Source organism: Carya illinoinensis, chromosome 1 (genome assembly GCF_018687715.1).
Source record: "Carya illinoinensis cultivar Pawnee chromosome 1, C.illinoinensisPawnee_v1, whole genome shotgun sequence".
Taxonomy (NCBI): Eukaryota; Viridiplantae; Streptophyta; class Magnoliopsida; order Fagales; family Juglandaceae; genus Carya; species Carya illinoinensis.
The window spans coordinates 657,163-676,260 of NC_056752.1; the positions used below are offsets into that span (position 1 = coordinate 657,163).

Below are 19,098 nucleotides of genomic sequence, written 5' to 3' on the forward strand. Positions count from 1 at the left end.
CATTGACAACAAGATTGTTTTACCGACGTCGTATGCTATGAAAGAGTGTTTTACAAGTTGAGCTTTAAATAATTGCTTCAAAGACTTGCAATGGTATTTACGCCTGGATATACTGAAATAGATGTAAAAGAAGTAAAGAAATTATGTGTGTGTTTTCTGCAACAGATGATCAGAATAGAGAAGAAGCTGGTTACCATCGTTGTATTCAATTCTATTATATTTCTCATGAATGCACAAAGTCGTCTCCTAGCTAGTTTGGTGGATTGGATGGAAGCTAGCTAAGGAGGTCGGTTGTGGTTTTTATGACTCTGGATCAAATTAATGCGACTCATCACTCTCGTCATCACCGTCCAGCCGACGTATATGGATAATATAGGAGCCAATGAAAAACAAAATGCCAAAAAATTAAAAGAGTTATGTTATATATAATAATTTTTACGTATTTTTTTATAAATTATATTGATATAATTGATCAAAACGTAACTAATTATATTAATGAAATGTTAAGAAATATAAAAAAATAACTGTTTTTAATATAAAAAATAATAATTTGATTATAGCAATAACCACTATTCTAACCCCAATAAAAAGGCCCAAAATTAAGCAAGGATGTCCATTCATATCCTGAATGGGCTGGGTTGATGTCTGAAGAAGAACAGCCCACTACTACTCCGGTATCATCTTCTGCTCATCTATTGCATTTACTGTAGTCGCACTGTCGCTTGATAATTATCCCCGACTACTGATCAATCTCCGACAACAATTAACATGAAACGTACGTACGACCTTGTCACAAATATTACTGACGACAAGATCGAGTCATCTTCGAGGTCATGGCACCGAGATGATACACATACTTTCTTACGCGTGGATAAGCGAGCAGGGTCTATATTAACTTCTTGTGGTGGATAAATCATACTTTTATTTTCATGTTTTTATTTTTCCGAATTTTTTTAATCGATTTTATTTATGTCAAATTAATTTCTGATGATGAAAAAAATGGCAGATTATAATTTTTCTTTTTTCTTTTTGTAGTATGAGACCGGGGGTTAATTACAAATTGAGTGATAATTTGAGAGTATTTAATTTGTATATTTTTCCCTTTTATTTTCTACCATCTCATGCTTTGATCTTTGAATGATTTAGTTTAACCTCGAGCGCGCTATAATATACTATATATGATCAATATTGCATTTTCTACCATCCATTTAATTTGAATGGAAGACGCTCGCGCGTGTAAAACTTAGAATTAGATACTATATATGATCATATTGATGTTGTAAAATAAATTGTAAAATATTAATAACATAGTGTGTATATATATATATATATATATGCTTGCTTTTAGATTACGTTTGATTAAAAATAATCCATAAAATACGAATAATATTGAATATTATATATATAAACTACGGTAGTATATATTACAACACGTACATGAGTATCCAACAAAATCAAGTAGAAAGTAAGAACTTGTACTTTGCTTAATGATGACTAAATGGGTTTGGAACAACCACGTATGCGGTACTTTATTCACTCTCACACACACAATTTTATACTCTTTCTCCATGTTCATTGTTCCATAAAGCTGGACAGCATCGTATTCTTCACCACCTTCTGAAGGCACATATATATGCGGTTAGATTACACTATCTTTTTTATATATAATTTGACTGCAAATAGTTAGTAGACATGACATTTAGTTCTCTTGTGAGAATAAAAACTTCTTTTCAGGTTCTCAATCTCAACCTTCGCCGCATTTCTTCGTTGACAAAGAGGCCGATTCTTCGTAAAGAGATCAGATCATGAGTTATGCTCACAACGAGCAACATCCAGCTCCAAATAGTTTTCATGATTCCCCTCATCATCATGAAGGTACGAGTTGTGGCTTCCTAATCGACACTACACTACAAAAATAAAAATAAAATAAAAAATTTGTGATTAATTTATTGTGACTATTCACAATTAATTTTTTCTTGTAGAACTGGAATAATATATATATTTTTGTACGGTTAAAATAGATACTAGCGAGAGGGATATTTATATAATATGACGTTAGTACTTGTAGGCCGCGGATATCAAAAGAATGCTAATTATCCCAATTCTGGCGTTCCACTTCCTGACCAAGGTACCGCGTTTCAGCACTTGCATGTTCAACCATGCATCGTTAGCTAGCTGTTTATAAACTAGGTTGTGCATGCGATGACAAGTCTATGCATGTTGTTTAATAAATCCAATTAATATGGTAATACTTGTAGGGGACAGTCGCCCTCCACCGGAATACCCACAGCAAGGCAATCCTTCCCAAGTTGGTGCTCCTGATGATCCCCTTGATGGAGGTACGTATTTTGGCTTTCGCAATTTCTACTGCTGGGAGGTTAGTTGATAAATATATATTTATAATGATGGGTTTATGATCGGTTCAATCCGGTCGATGGCAATAGTAGTTGGGTATAATTCCAAGGATGCAGTACGTACTCCACCTGGTAGCCCTACCAACAGTCGCCTTCCTGCACAGGGATACCCGCAGCAAGCAGGGAATTCGAAGGATGCAGTACGTACTCCACCCTCCCCAGATCAAGGTAGCTGTCTTGACTTTCGAAATTTTCAGTACGTACGTACTAATATATTGGTAGTAGGAAATTTGGTAGGTTGTGTAGTAGTGATCATGAGAATTTCTTGTTGAAAGATATATAATTATTATTGATTCTTATAACTCTCATTTAGTACTTGGAGGTCGATCCTCGATCGTCTTGATCATCATCATCAAGGTTGGTGTTTTGGCTCTAGTAATATTAATATTTTCTACCATCGATCGATCGGTAGTTTGTTCATGTTGTTGTAGTAAAACTAGCAAGACTACTGATGAGTGATCATGACGAGGTTCTGTTCTTTAATGATAATTACTATATAAAATTGTTGATGAGGTTGCTTGTTTAGTTCAATAATAATGGTCGTATAGGGAACCCAATAGATCATGATCCTCCTAGCTAGCTCCAAGGTGATCCCCTCAACGTACGTAACGTAACGAGGATGATCCCTGCTGTTAAGGATACGTTACCTTAATACGTTTCCTTAATACTCAGCTTGACATATTGTCCTTAATTCTAGGAGATTCATTTGTATAGATTTATTCTTTCCAGTTTTATACACATTGTAATTGACAATATATAGAAGAAATACTCACCACCATAAGGTGTGGTGATTTTGCAAACCTTTACATGGTATCAGCAACCCTTTCGGATTAACCTCCATCGATTCACCTTGCTTCAATGGCCACTGAAAACACCTCACCCACACTTCTCCCTTTCAACACCATGATTCACATGGTGACCATAAAACTATCCTCCTCAAATTATCTCCTATGGAAAAGCCAGCTTCTCCCTCTCCTTGAAAGCCAAGAACTCCTCGGACATGTGGATGGCAGGCTTGCTCCTCCTCCACGTTTTGAACCTGTTGGCTCTCAAACACTAAGCATCAAACACTTGGCATGGAAGAACACTGACCAGCACCTCTTGAGCCTCTTGCTCTCCTTCCTCACGGAGGAAGCCATGGCTGAGGTGCTGAGTCTCTCCACCTCACATGAGGTCTAGTTAGCTCATGAAAATACCTTCAGTCACCAATCAAAGGCTAGAGAAATTCGTCTCAAGGACGATTTGCAATTGATGAAATGTGGGACACATTCGGCCATAGAGTATGCTCGGACGTTCAAGGCTCTTTGCGATCAACTCCATGCCATCGGAAGACCCGTCGATTGCACTAATAAAGTTCATTGGTTCCTCCGAGGACTAGGATCAAAGTTCACCAGTTTCTCCACCGCTCAAATGGCGCAAACACCTCTGCCTCCCTTCACCAATTTGGTCTCTAAGGCTGAAAGTTTTGAGCTTTTCCAAAAGTCTCTTGACTCCTCTGGATCCCCACCTGCTACTGATTTCACAACCTCCAATTGCGGTCCTCAATGCTCCCAACTCCAGGAACTTCAATCAGCATCAACAGAGCCAGAACTCCTCTTCCAACTGCGGCAATGGCTGCTCCAACAATCAGGGACGTCGTCCACCACGTTGCCAAATATGTCAACAGGAAGGGCATTATGCGGATTGATGCAACTAGAGGCATGCACAGGGAGGAGAAGCTGTTAGCAACACAGCTCATCTTGCTGAGGCTTTTAACGCCTCCTGTTCAGTTAATGGGCCCGAGCCCAGTGATTGGTACCTAGACACAGGGGCTTCAGCCCACATGACACCAAACATCTCCCACTTGGATCAAGCAAATAATTATACAGGTAAGGATTGTGTAATTGTCGAGAATGATGCTTCCCTACCAATCACCCACACTGGTACCATCTCTCCTACCCCAACACTTGATTTATGGAATGTATTAGTTGTTCCTCGTTTCACAAAAAATCTCATCTCAATTAGTAAATTAACATATGATTTTCCTCTCTCTGTTACATTTACTAATAACCTTTTCTCTATCCAGAATCGTCAAACGGGAAGGGTGGTGGCAACCAGTAAATGAGATTTCAGCTTATATGTGCTGGAGCATGGAAATTCCGCTTTTATTTCTGTTCTTAAAAATAAGGCTCTTCATGCCTCATATGATTTATGACATGCTCATCTTGAACATGTGAGCCATTATGTTATTTCATTTTAAATAAAAATTGCCATCTCTATCTTACCTCATTATTGCCTTCTCTTTCATTATGTGACACAAGTCAAATTGCAAATAATCATCGCTTGCCTTATTCTCGTAATGAACGTCGCTCATCTCATGTGTTGGATCTTATTCATTGCGATATTTGGGGTCCCTCCCCAATTAAGTCAAATTTGGGATTTATTTATTATGTGCTATTCATTGATGATTATTCCCATTTTACTTGGCTTTATCCTTTAAAATTAAAATCTGAATTTGACGACGTTTTTATTCACTTTCAAAAACTTGTGGATAACCAACATTCCACCTGCATCAAAATTTTTCGAAGTGATGGTGGTGCTAAGTTTACAAATAATCGCTTCAAAAGCGCCTTAGGTATTCACCATATATAAACTCTTTTGCCCATATACACCTACCAGAAATGGCCACATCGAAAGAAAACACTGACATGTGACCGAAACATGCCTAGCACTCCTTTTCCATTCCCACCTTTCTCCTCACTTTTGGATTGACGCCTTCAGCACTGTAGCATACATCATCAACTGCTTTCCCACACCGCTTCTTGGAGGTATGTCTCCCTTTGAGCTTCTCTATGGTTCTTTCCCAAATTGTGAGAATTTTCATCCCTTTGGCTGTCATGTCTATCCTTGTCTGCGTGATTATATGTCTCACAAATTTTTCCCTTGCAACCCCCTTGCATTTTTCTAGAATATAACCCTTTCCATAAAGGTTTTCGCTGTCTTGATCCCACCACCTCCAGTCTTTATATCACCTGCCATGTCCAATTTGATGAAAACCACTTTCCCTCCAGAGATAGCTTCCAGGCCCAGCCCTCTTCATCTCTCAATTTTTTGAATTTCCTTTAACCAAGCCTGCCTCATACTGACCGACCTTCACTGTCTCCTCTACACCAATTCCCGCCTATTACTCCATCTGGATCTACCCCATGTGTTATTTGTACTGACCCAGTGGATGAGTCTTTATAGGTTTCTGACTCTCTTGTAGGTCCCTCTTCCCCGCCTCCGAAGCCTCAACCACCTCATGTTGCTTTTGACGTTGCTCCTCCGTTTGGTTCTCATCCAATGCTAACTCGAGTTAAAGCTGGCATTTTCAAGACTTGTCATCCGGCGAATCTTAGTGTTTTAGGCTCCTCTGGACTTCTCTCTGCTCTTCTTGCCTTCACTGAGCCTAAATGATTCAAGTCTGCTGCTAAGAATCCTGCATGGCTTGCTGCCATGGATGAAGAAGTTCAAGCTCTACAACATAATTACACCTGGGTTTTGGTCCCTCGACTTGCGAACACCAATATTGTTGGTTCCAAATGGGTGTTTTGGATCAAATATTTGCCTGATGGATCCATTGAGCCACTCAAGGCTCGTCTTATGGCCAAAGGTTATACTCAGGTACTTGGTCTTGATTACACTAACACTTTCAGTCCTGTTATTAATGCTACTACTGTTCGTGTTGTGCTCTCTCTTGTTGTCACCAACAGATAGCCTCTCCACCAACTTGATGTGAAGAATGCATTTCTCAACGATACTCTCACTGAAAATGGAATAGCCTCCTGGGTACATTGATCCCTGGTACCTGAATCATGTTTGTTAGTTGAAGAAAGCTCTCTATGGCCTTAAACAAGCTCCTTGTGCCTGGTTTCAGCGCTTCAGTTCCTTTCTTCTCACCCTTGGGTTTTCTTGCAACCGTGTAGGCACCTCTCTCTTTGTCTTTCATCGGCAATCTGACATTATTTATATGTTCTTGTATGTTGATGATATTATCATTACTAGCAACAACTCTTCTCTTCTTGACAGCTTCACTGGCAAGCTCAATTATGAGTTTGCCACCAAGGATTTGGGCTCTCTCAACTACTTTCTTGGTCTGGAAGCTACTTTCACTACTGATGGTCTCTTTATCAGTCAGCTAAAATATGCCCGGGATATTCTGACTCGTGCCTAGTTACTTGATAGCAAGCTTGTTCGCACTCCTATGGTCGCCTCTCAGAATCTAACTAACGATGGTCCTGCTTTCTCAAACCCCACTCACTACAAATCTCTAGTTGGTGCCCTCCAGACTTAACCATCACTCGCCCTAACATTGCTCATGTTGTTAACTCTATCAGTCAGTTTCTGCATGCCCTTACTACAGTTCACTTCCTTAAGATCAAGTGCATCTTAAGTTATGTCAAGGGCACCCTTCACTTTAGCCTTACTTTTCTCCCTTTTACTGTTTCTGGTGCCCTCGTTGCTTACTCTAACGCTAACTGGACCGATTGTCCCGATACTCGCCGTTCCACCTCTGGCTACTCTATTTATCTTGGCAATAATTTAGTTTCTTTGAGTGCTAAGAAGTAACCCACTGTCTCTCATTCCAGCTGTGAATTTGAGTATCACGCCCTTGCAACTACTGCAGCTGAACTCCTTTGGCTCACCCATCTCCTTCATGATCTCAAAGTTCCCATTTCACAGAAGCCTATTCTTTTATGTGACAACAAAAGTACGATCTTCTTAAGCTCCAACCCCATTTCTCACAAACGGGCCAAGCATGTTGAGTTAGATTATCATTTTTTTTTTAGAACTTGTTATTGCTGGCAAACTTCGCACTCAATATGTGCCCTCTCATCTACAGGATGCCAACCTCTTCACCAAAAGTGTTTCACAACCTCTCTTTGAATTCTTTCTTACCAAGCTTCATGTTTGTTCCAATCTGACACTCAGCTTGTGGAGGGGTGTCAATGATACTTTACCTTAATACGTTTCCTTACCACTCGGCTTGACATGTTGTCTATAATTCTAGGAGATTAATTTGCATAAATTTATTCTTTCCATTTTTATACACATTGTAATTGAAAATATATAGAAGAAATACTCACCGCCATAAGGTGTGGTGATTTTGCAAACATTTACACCTGCAGCAAGGAAAAATTCATCACCATGTAGTTGGTGTTCCGAGCTAGCTAGTACTTGATCATCAAATGTTCTTGAAATTTTTGGGTTTTTTTTTTTTTTATAATTTAGTTGTGCAACAATGGATTTTTTTCTTATTTAATTAATGAAACTATTATCGATGGCAATGGTTGTTTAATTAACACAATTGTATTAACCCAATCAGTATTCGCTTCCACTTGGCCGAGAACCCTGTTAAAGGCCGGTCAGTATATATATATACAGGTCATGTTTTGGCTTTCGAGATTTTCTTGTTTAAATGGAAATTCTTCTTATGTCTAGCCTATTGATCTGATATTCTTTAATTTATAATTAGTATTTGGAGGTCCTAATTTTCACGATCAAGATATGAGTTGTATGTACTTGTAAAACTAGGTTACATAACCACGAGTTTTTATTAAATGATAATTATTAATACTGATTGGGTTATTTGTTTAGAATGGTTGTAATACTTGTAGGGCATTGGAAGGGTTCTCCTCTTGTATCTGAGTTACCCTGACATGCAAGGTTACCTTTTACTCATTCGTGTTCATGATCTTGTCAAGTCTGTAGGCAAGTGGAACCAAAGTGTCCTTTGAGAGCCCACAAAATTTTATAAAAGTTAACTTTTGCCCACAAAAAGATCTTTTTATTGTTCTACACCTGCCTACAGGTACATGCTTTTGGCTTTCAAGTTCTTACAAATGATAATTGTTATTAAATTAGGCTATTTAAAAATTTAATTCAAAATGTAGTATAAAACTGGTTTTTATATATACCTTTTAATCCAAAGTTGACATATCATATTTTTCACCATAATTAAAATATACTTGCTCACACACAATTAGAATTAAAACCAAATAATGTAGCTACCAGTCATTACTTGAATCTAGCAAATTCTAGCAAACTTTGGCAGCTAGTGACCTGCCGTGAGATTTCGATGAAGTCTGACAACTTCTTGAAGTGGTAGCCATGCACCACCCTGAGTAACTACCAGAATAGTGACTAAAAAACCTCTTTAAATTAATTAGCATTAGAGTTTTAAAGAGTTTATGGTTCATATGTTAGGGATTTAGAATCTTCTTTTTAAAAAAATAATTTGGTATGATTTAGTTTATTGTAGAATTGATAGAATCATGACACGATGGTAGAATCATAGTCTTCTTGTTGCTCAACAAAACTATGTATTATTGATAGTGATAGCTGTTCAATTCATGAATGGTAATTCTTGTAACGCATTCAAAGGGTGTTTGTCCTCCAGTTGGGAACCTTGTCCAAGGACAAACTTCACCAAAAAACCTGCATCAACAAAAACCTTCTCCAGTTATTCCTTCTTTGGATATAGGTTGGTGTTTAGGTTATCAAAAATTTTACTTCCAGTAGATTGGTAATTGTAAATTGGATTGTTCAATGACAAAAATTTCCTATTTTATTTAAATATAATTATTACGGATGCATATTCTCCTTTAGTTGAAGGTCCTAATTTTCATAATCAAGTATCAGTTTTGGCACTTGTATTTTGAACTAGTGGTAGTTGTTGAAAAGCTAGGTTGTGTGACATTGAGGTTTAGTTTTCTTTACTGATAGTTATTATTGATGGGGTTTTTATGAGTAGTCCTTAATTTATTAGTATTTGGAGGTCTTAATTTCATGATCAAGATATGAGTTTTGGCTACTGGCAGTTGTACTTGTAAAACTAGGTTATGTAATTACAAGTTTTTGTTCTCATATTTAATGATAATTATTAATACTTATTGGGTTATTTGTTTAAAATAATGACAATAAATGGGGCATTGGAAGGATTTTCTTCCACCCAGATACCCTAACACCAAAGGTTACCTTTTACCTATTCGTGTTCATGATCTTGACAAGTTTGAAGGCAGGCAAAAACCAAATTGTCTATTAGGAGCCCAAAAGTTTTTATAAAAATAATTTTTTCATTCCGATGTAATACCCGATACACTAAACCGCTTCATTCCATTTTGTTCCAAACTCCGGCCTGTTTTAGCCATTCTAGGTCCTATTCCGTTCGAGACTATTTTAATAGTTATTTGTACATTTTTTTTTTTAAACTTGGATGGCATTGCTATAAATTTTAAGTCTATATGATATTTAATTAATTCTAAAACATAAAAGATACTTATATAATTTTAATTTTTTTAATTTCAAATATGCCCCATCATTATTTTTATTTATCTTTCTGTTCCATTTTTTCTTTTTCTTTTTGTCTCTCAACTCAAGTTTATAATTTTTTTAATATTATCTTTTGACACTAATATCTCTATTTTTTTTTTCAAAGTAGACTCATTTTCTAAATAAGAAATTCTTCTATATATATATAGATGTATGTATGTATATATGAATTTATTAATCCCAAAATTGTAGACCAAAACACACCAGTATCAAAATACTTTATTCTAGTGCTTAAACGAGAATGATCACCAAAGCAAAATTTAAAACATTACTTTGAACTTCCTAAAAATGGTAATTGTTATTAAATTAGGTTGTATAAAAATTTTAAATCAAAATTTAGTGTAAAAGAGGGTTTTTATACCCTTCAATCAAAGCTGACATATCATATTTTTCATCATAATTAAAATATACTCTCCCACACGCAATCAAAACTAAAAACAACGAATGTTGATGCCAGCCACTTGAATTCAGCAAATTCTAGCAAACTTTGGTAGCTAGTGACTTACCATGAGATTTTGACAAACTCTAACAACTTCTTGAAGTGGCGGCCACCCATCCAAGTAATTGAGGGGATAGTAACTAAAAATCTTTTTAAAACTAATTAATATTAGAGTTTTTAATATCAACATCGGAGTTTTAAAGAGTTTATGGTTTATATTTTAGGGATTTAGAATCTTCCATTTTAAAAAATTTAATTTGGTGTGATTTAGTTTATTGTAGAATTGGTAGAATCATGGCGCGATGAGTTGAATCATAATCATTTTGTTGATGAATGAAACTATGTATTATTGATGGTGATAGTTGTTCAATTCATGAATGGTAATGCTTGTAGTGCATTTGGATTGTGTTTGTCCTCTAGCTAGAACTGCTGTCCAAGGTCAAACTTCACCAAGAAACCTACAACAAGAAAAGCCTTCTACAGATGTTCCTTCTTTGGATACAGGTAGGTATTTAGAATATCAAGATTTTCATTTCCAACAGACTGGTAGTTGTAACTTGGGTAATTTTGTGACTTAGATTTCTTGTTTTATTTAAGGATAATTATTGCAAATGCATATTCTCCTTCAGTTGAAAGTGCTAATTTTATGATCAAGTACTATGAGTTTTGGCCCTTGTGTTTTGTACTAGTGGTAATTTTTTTTTTTTTTTTTTCCCGATAGAAATAGTAGTAGTGGTAATTGTTGAAAAGCTAGGTTGTGGAATGTTGAGGTTTAATTTTCTTTAATGATAGTTATTATTGATGGGGTTTGAATGAGTAATCCTTCATTTATTGTATTCAGAGGTCCTAATTTTCACGATCAAGATATGAGTTCTGGCTATCGGTAGTTCTGCTTGTAAAGCGAAGTTATGCAACTATGAGTTTGTGTTCTTAATTTGATGATAGTTATTAATACTGATTAGTTTATTTGTTTAAAATAGTGATAGTACTTGGATGGCATTGAAAGGATTCTCCTCCAAGGTTTACCTTTTACCCATTCGTGTTCATGATCTTGTCAAGCTTGTAGGCAAGAAGAACCAAATTGTCCTTTGGGACCCCAAGATTTTTTTTATAAAAATCAACTTTTGTCCAAAAAACAAATATACATATATATAGTTTTGCACTTGCTTGCGTGTATGTGATTTTTGCTTTTAAGTGTAGTTTTCAATTTCTTTATATTTCGTCATTTTAGTATGAGTTTTTCATTCCGGTGCAATACCAGGCATACTATATACCTCATTGTTCATTCTTGTTCCAAACTCCAACTCGTTTCTACTATTTTGGTCAAATTCCGACCATTTCAGCCAAAATCAGCATTTCAGGCCCTATTGCATTCCGAATCGTTTTAATATCTATTATATATATTTATATGTATTTTTAATTTGGATGGAATTTTTATAGATTTTAAATCTATATGGCATTTAATTAATTCTAAAATCTAAAAGACACCCATATAATTTTATTTTATTTTTAATATTAGATATATCCCTTCATTCTATTTTTTTAATATCATTATTTTTATTAATATTTCTGCTCTTTTTTTTCTTTATTTTTTTGCCTCTCAACTCAAGTTTGTGATTTTATTATTATTAACTTTTGACACTAATGTCTCTCTTTTTTTTTTTTAATATTTTCAATGCATTTTTAGATCCTCAATTCTTCCATATATATATATATATATATAAATGTTAGTTAATCCTAAAACTGTATACTGAAACATAATGGTATCGAAATATTTCATTCCAATACTTAAACCTGAATGATTTCCAGAACGGAATTTAAAACATTGCTTTCAAGTTCCTATAGATGGTAATTGTTATTAAATTAGGTTGTCTAAAAATTTTAAATCAAAATGTAGTGTAAAATGAGGTTTTTAATCATATTTTTCATCATAATTAAAGTATACTCGCTCAAATACAATCAGAACTAGAACCAACTAATGTAGCTAACGGACACTTGAATCCAACAAATTCTAGCAAACTTTGGCAGCTGGTTACCTGCCGTGAGATTTTGATGAACTCTGGCAACTTCTTGAGGTGGCAACCACCACCCTAAGTAACTGTTGGAATAGTGACTAAAAAACTTATTTAAATTAATTAGCATTAAAGTTTTGAAGAGTTTATGGTTCATATTTTAGGGATTTAGAATCCTCTTTCTTAAATATTAATTTGGTGTGATTTAGTTTATCATAGAATTGGTAGAATCATGACGCTGTGGTAGAATCATAGTCTTTTTATTGCTCAACAAAACTATGTATAATTGATGGTGATAAATGTTCAATTAATGGAGGTCCTATTTGGAGGTCCTACTTTTCATGATCAAGATATGAGTTCTGGCTTCCAGTAGTTCTACTTGTAAAGTAGGTTATGTACCTATGAGTTTTTGTTCTTAATTTAATGATAATTATTAATAGTGATTAGGTTATTTGTTTAAAATAGTGATAATACTCGGATGGCATTAGAAGGATTCTCCTCCACCCAGATACCATAGCATCCAAGGTTTACCTTTTACAAATTGTGTTCGTGATCTTGTTAAGCTTGCAGGCAGGAGGAAGTAGATTGTCCTTTGAGGCCCCAAATTCTTTTTATAAAAATCAACTTTTGTCCCAAAAACAAATCTACATATAGTTTTGCACCTACTTGCAGGTATGTGATTTTTGCTTTCAAGCATAGTCTTCAATTTCTTTCTATTGCGTCATTTTAGTATGAATTGTTCATTCTGGTGCAATATTTGGTATTCTATACCTCCTCATTCCTTTTTGTTCCAAACTCTGACCCGTTTAATCCATTCCGGTCAAAGTCTTATCATTCTAGCTAAAATCGGCATTTCAGGCCCTATTATGTTCCAACTTGTTTTAATAGCTATTTTATAATTTTTTTTTTTTAATTTGGATAGAATTTTTATAAATTTTAAATATATATGGTATTTAATTAATTCTAGAATCTAAAAGATATATACGTATATAATTATAATTTTTTTTAACTTTAAATGTCTCCTCGTTCTATTTTTTTAATATCATTAATTTTATTAATCTTTCTGCTGTCTTTTTTTCTTTGTTTTTTTGCCTCTCAACTCAAGTTTGTGATTTTTTAATATTATATTTTGACACTAATATCTCTATTTTTCTAATATTTTCAACGTATAGTCATTTTATAAATCGTCAAATATTCTTCCATATATATATATGTATGTTAGTTAATCTCAAAACTATACATTGAAATACAATGGTATCAAGATATTTCGTTCCAGTACTCAACCTGAATGATCGCCATAATGAAATTTGAGACATTGATTTCAAGTTCCTACAAATGGTAATTTTATTAAATTAGGTTGTTTAAAAATTTTAAATCAAAATCTAGTGTAAAATGGGGTTTTTAATCATAATTAAAATATGCTCGCTCAAACACAATTAGAACTAAAACCAACTAATGTAGCTACTGGGCACTTGAATCTAGCAAATTCTAGCAAACTTTGGCAGCTGGTGACCTGGCATGAGATTCCAATAAACTCTGGCAACTTCTTGTAGTGGCAGCCACCACCCTAAGTAACTACTGGAATATTGACTTAAAAAATTCTTTAAATTAATTAGCATTAGAGTTTTAAAGAGTTTATGTTTCATATTTTAGGGATTTAGAATTTGCTTTCTAAAAGATTAATTTGGTTTGATTTAATTTATTGTAAAATTGGTAGAATCAGGACTCTATGGTAGAGTCATAGTTTTTTTGTTACTCAATAAAACTATGTATAATTGATGGTGATAGATGTTCAATTCATGAATGGTCATCCCAGTAACGCATTTGAAGGGGGTTTGTCCCCTAGTGCATTCCTTCAAACTCTGGCAACATCTTGAAGTAGCCCACCCTCCCCCCCCCCCCCCCCCAAAAAAAAAGAGTAATTGCCAAGATAGTGACTAGAAAATATCTTAAGGTTTTAAGATTAATATTATAGTTCTAAAGAGTTTATGGTTCATATTTTAGGGATTTAGAATCTTCCATTTTAAGATTTAATTTGGTGTGATTTAGTTTATTGTAGAATTGGTAGAATCATGGGGTGATGGGTAGAATCATAATCTTTTTGTTGTTGAATGAAACTATGTATTAGATGGTGATAGTTGTTCAATTCATGAATGGTAATACTTGTAGTGCATTCGGATTGTGTTTGTTCTCCAACTGGGAATGTTGTCCAATGTCAAACTTTACCAGGAGATCTGCAGAAAGGAAAACCTTCAACAAATTCTCCTTCTTTGGATAAAGGTAGGTGTTTAGGCTATCAAAAATTTCACTTCTAGTAGATTGGTAGTTGTAAATTGGGTTGTGCAATGATGGAAATTTCTTGTTTTATTTAAGGATAATTATTACCGATGCATATTCTCCTTCAGTTGAAGGTCCTAATCTTCATGATCAAGTTTGAGTTTTGGCACTTGTGTTTTGTACTGGTGGTAGTTGTTGTAAAGTTAGGTTGTGTAATGTTGACTTTTAGTTTTCTTTGATGATAGTTATTGTTTATTTAATACGATGATATTGACAGTTATAAAGCATCTGGAAGATCCTCTGGGTCCAATCGGAGGCCCTGTCCCCGGTTACCCTCTTTCATCAGTTGCCCTATCTCCTTCTAAGAAAGAGACTAGCTGCATTAGAAAATGGTCTCTCTCTCTCTCTCTCTCTCTCTCTCTAGAAAAACACATATATTAACTCTATTACTGTGATAGCAGTTTGCATTTAGTCAAAATGGGTTTATTTATCTATATATTTTTTCTTGTATTTGAGTTTCCAACTTGCGTAGCATTAAGGTGTATATACTCTATATATATGTTGTCCTGTAAAATGTGAACAAACATGGGTCACTGATATAGCACTTGTCACTTAGATCAGGATGGACTATTGATAATTAAGATGTGTTGTTATGAATTAAAATTAAATATTTAACTAATTAATATGATAATTTGATAAAATTGACACATGGGTATTTGCTTTTTGCAGTCTAGCGGCATTTTCACCATGTTGTGGTTGAACTTAACAAGAACATCATTCGATCAACGATCTAGCCGTGGTAATTATTTAGTATTCATGATTGCTCAATCAAGGAGCATTATACAAGCATTTCATGTATACATGTTAAAACTAAAGTGATGCAGTGGAAGATGTAAGGATATGAGTTAAGGAATATTAAACCCAAAATGATCTATAATCCTCTCGGTATCGAGCTTCCCTGACATGTGCCTTTCTCCCGGACGAGGTCGTATCTCCACTGGCAAACCCCCATGCGATGGTCTTGATCTCCCTCAGCTAGGGTCCTTGCTGGTGCGATCATTGGGGTGGCCGTGTGAAGGCCTTCACTCAGTTCTCCTTTGCTATGGACTTTCTACCCTCCTCGGCCTTCCCAGGACTGCCACCTCCACACTTGCTTTGGCCAGCGAGCGGAAGGATACCTCAGCGCTTGCCTATCTGCCGGGTCCCATCCTCCTCTTAAGGAGTGGCAATCTTCTGTGTTGTAGGTGGTGGAATAGTAGTAAGTATAGTAGTGGCAAGTTGGCTAGTTGTCTTCTTGGATAGGCTAGCGGTTGTCTTTTTGGATGGCGAGCGCTAATCGGTCTAGCCAAAATCCCAAGCCCTTTGAAGGGGTTTCTTCACTCCTCCCTCTCACGAGTTTGGCCCTTAGCTGAGGCCTTTCCCTTTTTATCCGCCGGCTCGAGTTCTTTCCTCCTCAGCTCTGTGAGAGCGTGGAGCGTGTCTTTGTCATTGATGAAGTTGTCTACCTGATCCATGAACTCCCATAATGTGGCAGTGGTTCTTCTAGCCAGCCCTACCATGAACTAGAACCGCGACCATACTCCTCCTAGAGCACTGCAAGGGAGATCTTTTCATCCTGATCGTCCATTGTCATGCACTCCTTATTGAACTTAGATAGGTATGCCTTCAAGCTCTCATCCTCCCCTTGTTTGATGGTGAGGAGGTACGCCGTAAGGCGCTTTCTTCTCCTACTTGCTATAAACTATGTAAGGAATAGTCGGGTCAGCTCCCCTAAACTATCTATGGAATCGAGTACTAGGGAACCAAATCACACTCTCACTGGTCCCTTCAAAGTCAGCAAGAAGGCTTTGCAGGCCATCTTTCCTAGGAAACGGTGCAGGGTCATGTGTCCCCTGAATGTTTCTAGGTGCTCAAGCGGGTCCCTGGTCCCATCATACATTTACATGAGAAGGACTCATAACTTTGGTGGTAAGGGTACTGTCATCACCTCTTCATTGTATGGCAGGCCCATGCTGGTAAGTAGCTGGTCCACTAATGACGAGGTGTTCATCTTCCTTGCCATCTTCTTATATTTTTCCTTGAGGTTACGCAACTTGTTCTGCATATTCCTCATCTCCTCCTATGAGTCACCTTCTCCTCCAGTGTTTCTGGACCCAACGTGTTCACTATTGTTGGGTTCTACGTCGTGTCCGGCCTCATTAGTGGTTCCCTTAAGCAATTCGTTCTCCTTTCAGAGGACACCCATCTTGGTAGTCATTTTTTCCACTAGTTGCTCCATTGCTGCTAATCTAGCTTTTCATGCTTATTGATGTTGCCTCCTCATGTCACCAAGTTGTCTGAGAATGGGTTCTTGTATGCATATGAAGGACACGTGAAGCTATGAAGATCCCACAAACGATGCCACTGTTAACATTGTGTTTCGCATGCCTTTGGGTTGGGTTCTCAGCAACTCGGGTCTTAAAGTATCCGATGACAAAGTCAGTATCATCTTACTATCTTAGAGTTTAGTGCAAGTATGTAGAGAGTTCAGAGAGTTCAGAGAGTTCTTAGAAGTTGAGGATTCACCTTTTATACCCAATTTCTGGGATCATCTACCCACGCTCGAGGTCAGGAGGATGTGTCCCCTCAGCAGTCTTTTGAGTAAGTTTATTTAATGTGGCGTGGCTCCCTGAGGTGGCACAATAAATGCGACAAGGCTCCCTCTCCCGCTAATCCCTCACGTTCACGCCATCCGATCCTCCCTTCCCTATTCGTCAGAGGATCAAGGGCTCTCTATGATATCTACTTGCCTATTCGCTTAAGGCTACGTGAGACTAGACCCTGCAGGGAGTATCCAGGTGGTGTGTTTCCCTTATTTTTGTTGTGGGGGTTTTCTCATGCTTTTGAATTTGTAGGCAGTCCTCTACTCTAAGGTCCGGGGCCCCTTAATGGGCTGATGGTCCCTCGATCGGCCTGGGCCTCTCCTGTATTTGGGCCTATACTCTGGGCTTCTAACTTGGGAGAAAAATCCCCTTACAAGACTCTCAAATAATTAATACTATTTTAGATCATCAAAAAAATATGATTGAACTCATATCAAGAATTATATCTCTCTCAATTGATATAAAGCAAGAACATTAGATCATTGAACGTAAAAATAATTGGAAAAAATCAATCTCATAAATAATATATTAAATGGAATAAAATAATTAATCTTTGGCTTGTCTTGTAGTTGCATTGTTGGGATCCTATTTTTTGTTTTTTACATCTTCTTGCTTGGTACTTACTATAATGCGATGATTGTTATGGATATCTTACACCCGTTTCCACGTATCTTAAATCCTTTAATTAATGGAATGCTTTCCTAGTGGGAGAAAAACCAATTATTTAAGCTTCGTCGGGCTTTTGGATCTTTTACTTTATTTTGTTTCTCGTAGTGTGTTGGGTATCTGAAAAATTTTACTTATAATACTGTCCCACAATTTATTCTATTATGTAGGTGCATGTGTGGACTTCTCGACCATTCACATGAGAGATGAATTTCTTTAGCTAAATTCAACAGTACTAGGAGAACACAGGATATGATCTTCATGTCAGTCTGAAAAATCCAGAAGACTATACATATATAATAGGAACAGCACAATATTGCAACATTAAGAGATTTAAGTTTTCCCCCTTAAATCGATGCAAATTTCAACCTTCTGCTTGTCCAATATTGTGTAAGGATCCGACTTGATGAAGTTTTTGTTCATGTTATTGAAATAAAGATCGATCTATATGTAATTCTAATTCAATGTTAAATGTAATTTTTATATGCAAGGCTATATATATGAACCAATTCGGAAGACATTGTTGACACTTGCGGGCCTCATTAAGCATACTTGAAATCTCTTTGCACATAGTCGAATCACTAATCTGCTTTGCTCTATCTAAACAGAGAAACATTAATTGCTGATAATTTTTTCGCCAGCACAAAGGAAGCATAATCATGAAATGTGGTCATGTGCTTTGAAAGGTAATAATGGGTGATCATGATATCCATGATCAGCAAAATGCTTGGGGCTACATGTTTCAAGTTATGATTCCAACACATGAAACACACCCTGTGGTCGGTATAATACCAAGACAGATTCTCAAAAGATATATCTTCTATATATAAAAAGTGTGTATGAAATAGAAAATCTTGTTTTAACGGTTTTTCTTGTTTTTCCGTTAAAGTTAACACCGTTTGTTTTAACGGTTTGGCACATAAAATGAAGACATAAATGTTGAGAGAGATATCATTCAATATTGTTATATGATTTATTAATCTCAATAATTATAATATTTAATAGTTTATATAATAATAAGTAATTAAAGATTAGTTATTATATTTTTCTCTTTCTCCTTAACATATACACGTGTATTAGGTGCATAAGACGTGAATCCCTAAGTATAATATACATATATTATACGTTTCATTAACTCAGATTATTGAGTATTCCAAATTTAAAAATCTCATATAATATATAATACAAGTGTGTTTAATCAAGTGTTTTTTTTTCCCCATGGTAGTAGAACGTAGCTTCCGCTAAGTCATATTCCATACGTAGGCTTGCTATGATAGGCACGTGACAAAGGCCGTGAT

The 19,098-nt window shown here is 36.0% G+C and overlaps 1 protein-coding gene across 8 annotated transcripts; it reads left to right on the forward strand.

Moving 5' to 3' along the window:
* The first annotated feature begins 1,693 nt into the window (after positions 1-1,693).
* LOC122304304 (acidic proline-rich protein PRP25-like) lies at positions 1,694-18,260 on the forward strand. Of its 8 annotated transcripts, none has more exons than XM_043116491.1 (9): positions 1,694-1,875; positions 2,060-2,128; positions 2,259-2,339; positions 2,445-2,582; positions 8,833-8,916; positions 10,624-10,707; positions 14,770-14,884; positions 15,222-15,291; positions 17,971-18,260. In XM_043116491.1, the coding sequence occupies exons 1-8, from the start codon at positions 1,806-1,808 to the stop codon at positions 15,250-15,252; spliced, it is 672 nt and encodes a 223-aa protein (XP_042972425.1). In that variant the 5' UTR covers positions 1,694-1,805; the 3' UTR covers positions 15,253-15,291; positions 17,971-18,260. The 8 variants fall into 8 exon arrangements, with proteins under 8 accessions (XP_042972425.1, XP_042972432.1, XP_042972468.1 ...); XM_043116498.1 differs by having other exon boundaries at positions 2,448-2,582; XM_043116534.1 differs by having other exon boundaries at positions 2,266-2,339; positions 2,519-2,582.
* Positions 18,261-19,098: the final 838 nt, after the last annotated feature.

What these genes read in the sequence shown, in the direction of transcription:
- LOC122304304 (XM_043116491.1), top strand. Translation starts at nt 1,806, where the DNA reads ATGAGTTATGCTCACAACGAGCAACATCCAGCTCCAAATAGTTTTCAT. An exon ending in TGATGATCCCCTTGATGGAG is followed by an intron (nt 2,340 to 2,444) that starts GTACGTATTTTG and finishes CGATGGCAATAG; the next exon opens with TAGTTGGGTATAATTCCAAG. An exon ending in ACTAGCTGCATTAGAAAATG is followed by an intron (nt 14,885 to 15,221) that starts GTCTCTCTCTCT and finishes TGCTTTTTGCAG; the next exon opens with TCTAGCGGCATTTTCACCAT.